Here is a 3,840-nt window from a genome sequence, read left to right on the forward strand (position 1 = left end):
ACTTCTTTTCTCCTTGATTTCCAGCTGCACAGCTGGATCCCATTGTGCTCCTCATATGGATGTGCTCAAGCAGAGTGTGGATGATGATTTGGCTGAGATGTTCTAGAAGAACTGAAGTTCAGATTGGTAAGCTCTCCATATGGTCTAAAAGCCACTTTTCAATCCTGAGTTTTCATAATTTGTTTTTTCAACATCTTTAGAGTTTGGTCCTCAGAAACTCATGGGCCAGGAAAATAAAACCCAGACATGGGTGAGGGAGTTCATTCTACTCGGGTTGTCCAGTGACTGGAAGATGCAAGTCGTCCTCTTTGTCCTGGTCCTGACCATGTACTTGGTGACTCTGGTGGGAAATGTTCTCATTCTTCTTCTGATCAGACTGGACAGCAGGCTTCATAACCCCATGTACTTCTTCCTTAGTGTTTTATCCTTTGTGGACCTTTGTTATTCAAACAGTTTTGCCCCACAAATGCTGGCCCACCTGCTCTCAGCCCGGAAGTCCATCCCATTCTACAGCTGTGTGCTCCAGCTCTACATCTCCCTGGCCCTGGGTGGGTCTGAGTTCTTCCTGCTGGGAGCCATGGCCTATGACCGCTATATAGCTGTGTGCCACCCACTACACTACACAGTCATCATGCATGGACAGCTGTGTCTGGGGCTGGCTTCTGGCTGCTTGGTGGTTGGTTTCGCCAATTCACTGATGGAGACAATCATTACCTTCCGGCTTCCCCTGTGTCACAGTGTTATTAATCACTTTGCCTGTGAGACCTTAGCAGTGCTACGGCTAGCCTGTGTGGACGTCTCCTTCAACAAGGTCATGGTGGCCATCTCAGGATTTCTGGTGATCATGCTTCCCTGTTTCCTGGTTCTGTTCTCCTATGTTCGTATAGTTGCTGCCATTCTGAATATTCGTTCTGCTCAGGGACGTAGCAAAGCCTTTGGGACGTGTGCCTCCCACCTCACTGTGGTTTGTATGTGCTTTGGGGCTACCATCTTCACCTACCTGGGGCCACGGTCAGCCTCCTCAGAGGAGGAGGAGAAGATGGTTGCTCTATTCTATGCTCTGGTGGCACCTATGCTGAACCCCTTGATCTACAGCTTGAGGAATAAGGAAGTTATGGCTGCTCTCCAAAAGGTTCTAGAGAAATTCTGAGATAAAGAGTAAAGATTATAAGCATTTCTTGTTATCTATCATCAAAACCAAAAAGGAGATCAGCTGAGGGTAGACAGGACTCCCATACTTAAACTAAAGTTGACTAATATGCCCTTGCATTTGGAGAAAGCATCCTTCTACCCGAGTAATACATTTCCTTATATAGGCCAATGCCAGATAATTCACATGTCAGTGATCCAAGAGAGGTCCTCTCCTTAGATTGTCTTCTCTCAGGTATCCAGTGGTATTTAGAATTCATCTGCTCATTTTTTATTTTATTAGTATATTAATGTATAAAGAAATGATCTGCAGCTCCATCCAGCAGACCTGGCATGGAATAAATAAAGAGACGAATGCCACCTATGAGGTCTGTTTTACCTGTGGAACAAAACGGAGGATGTCTGTTCTTTCTACATGACAAGACTCCATTTATTTGTAGAACAGCCTTATTTGCCCCAGGATAATTACAAATGGTTTCTTTAACCCTTTCTCAAATGATGTCAGTTTTAGAACTTTCAACACTTAATTTGTGCCTTAATATAGAGTGTGATATGATATTCTGAAATAAATAATATACGACACAATATTTGTTCACACCAGTATGTTGGCTCTCATCTGCTTTTCAAGAATCAAATCTGCTTGTAATATGCCAAATATCTGTGGCTTCACTACAGTTTTGGTTTCTAATTGTAGCAAAATATATATATATAACATAAAATTTACCAATGTAACCATTTTAAGGGTACAATTCAGTGACATTACTTTCTCAAACAAACATCACTATTATTTCCAAAATTATTCAGAGCTGTAGTTTTTTATTTAACTAATTCCCAAGACCTGTTTCCTATAAACTGTTTACAAAATCTCCATACCCATGGAACTCTTATTTTTTAAAAACTAAAATGAAGATATGTATATTTAGCTCTGCTAATTGTTATTATTGATTTTCACATGTCACACCAACTTACCAAGAATATTTTGAATCTTGATTCTCAAAGGTATTCCAGGAGTTTACTTTCTCTTTCTGTTTCATAGACATTATAAACAGAAACAGTTATAAAAAGAATTACCAAGTGGTACATGTTAACTAGATATCACTGTGAACCTATTTCCACATTGAAAACCTTTATTGAACACATTTTGTGTATGCTTTTAAATCTACTTTAAAATAAATTATTCAAGCATATTTTAATCATTTTATCTAGAAGGATATAATAAGGCTTTGTCAAATACCTTTTTAACTGTTATATTCTGGTCCTTGCCTGCTGTTGCATATAAGTGTGCTAAATTTACATAATAACAATTATTTTTAAAAAACGTTTATTTTTGAGAGAGAGAGAGACAAAGAGAGAGTGAGCAAGGGAGGGGCAGAGAGACGGAGAGAGAGAATCCCAAGCAGGCTCTGCTGACAGCAGAGAGCCCAATGTGGGGCTTGAACTCACAAACTGAGATCATGACCTGAGCTGAAGTTGGATGCTTAACTGACTGAGCCACCCAGGGGCCCCTACATAATAATAATTCTTGATGCTCTGAGCTCCATCTGATATTATCTAAAAGTGGGGTCTATTCTTGTACTTCCTATGCCCATATCTTGAGCATCCCCAGACATGTTAATATGTAACCTGAAGGTCTTTAGATTGTGCTAAATCCTAGGTCCTCCAGAACCCCTGCAAGGATGGGTGTCAGGTGAAGTAAAAACCTACCTCCCATATCACAACCAATGCCTATGCCTCTAGACTCATCTTTTAGTCACAAAATGTCTTCAGTTTCTCAAGAGCATGTTCTTCAAAGCACAGCTGTGAGATCCCCAGTGAATTTAGTTCCGTCTTTTATGCTAGAGCTCTATACATTTCTTGAGGATGAAATAAGGGAGAGGGGAAAGGAGGGAGGGAAAAGACTGGCTAGTGGTCAACCATTAGCCTGGAATGATTGAACATGACATTAGTACAGAGTAAGTCAACTATAGTGAAATTGTTTTCCAAGGGAAAATCAAAGACTAAGTCTGGGTATCTGTTTCTGTGACACTGAACATCCCATGGCAGCAAAGACATTCCTCCGACATTCTTTGATGCTCACAGAGTGGTCTATCCAGCCTTCCTTGAAGACATCTAGTAAGCAACAGATGCTGTATTAGTTTGCTAGGGCTCCCATAACAAAACATCACAGACAGAGTGGCTTAAGCAGCAGAAATTTATTTTCCTGCAGTTTTAGAGGCTGGAGGTCCAAGATCAAGGCATTGACAGCGTTGTTCCTGTGGTGGCCTCTCTCCTTGGCTTGCAGATGCCCGTCTCCTTATTGTGCCCTCACATGGTCTTTCCTCTGCATGTGCACGTCTGTGTCCTAATCTTCTTTCTTTTTTTAAATTTGTTTTTGAAGGAGAGAGAGAGAGCGTGAGCGAGGGAGGAGCAGAGAGAGAGGGAGACATAGATTCTGAAGCAGGCTCCAGGATCCAAGCTGTCAGCACAGAGCCCGACGCGGGGCTTGAACCCACAAACTGTGAGACCATGACCTGGGCCCAAGTCGGACGCCTAACTGACTGAGCCACCCAAGCACCCCCTAATCTTCTTTTCTTTTTTTAATTTATTAAAAAAAAATTTATATTTATTTCTGAGAGACAGAGATAGAGCATAAGCGGAAGAGGGGCCAAGAGAGAGAGGGAGACACAGAATCCGAAGCAGGTTCCAGACTCT

General features: G+C 41.6%; 1 protein-coding gene across 1 annotated transcript; it reads left to right on the forward strand.

The window, feature by feature from the left end:
* Window positions 1-220: 220 nt before the first annotated feature.
* Window positions 221-1,150, forward strand: LOC124524727 (olfactory receptor-like protein OLF3). Its single transcript, XM_047097115.1, has one exon. It carries the CDS (start codon window positions 221-223, stop codon window positions 1,148-1,150), a length of 930 nt encoding a protein of 309 aa, XP_046953071.1.
* The last annotated feature ends 2,690 nt before the right edge of the window (window positions 1,151-3,840 follow it).

Source organism: Lynx rufus, unplaced genomic scaffold, assembly GCF_022079265.1.
Source record: "Lynx rufus isolate CCGP_SWC_20201006 ecotype Redwood Valley unplaced genomic scaffold, mLynRuf1.p SCAF_4, whole genome shotgun sequence".
Lineage (NCBI taxonomy): Eukaryota > Metazoa > Chordata > Mammalia > Carnivora > Felidae > Lynx > Lynx rufus.

What these genes read in the sequence shown, in the direction of transcription:
- LOC124524727 (XM_047097115.1), top strand. Translation starts at nt 221, where the DNA reads ATGGGCCAGGAAAATAAAACCCAGACATGGGTGAGGGAGTTCATTCTA.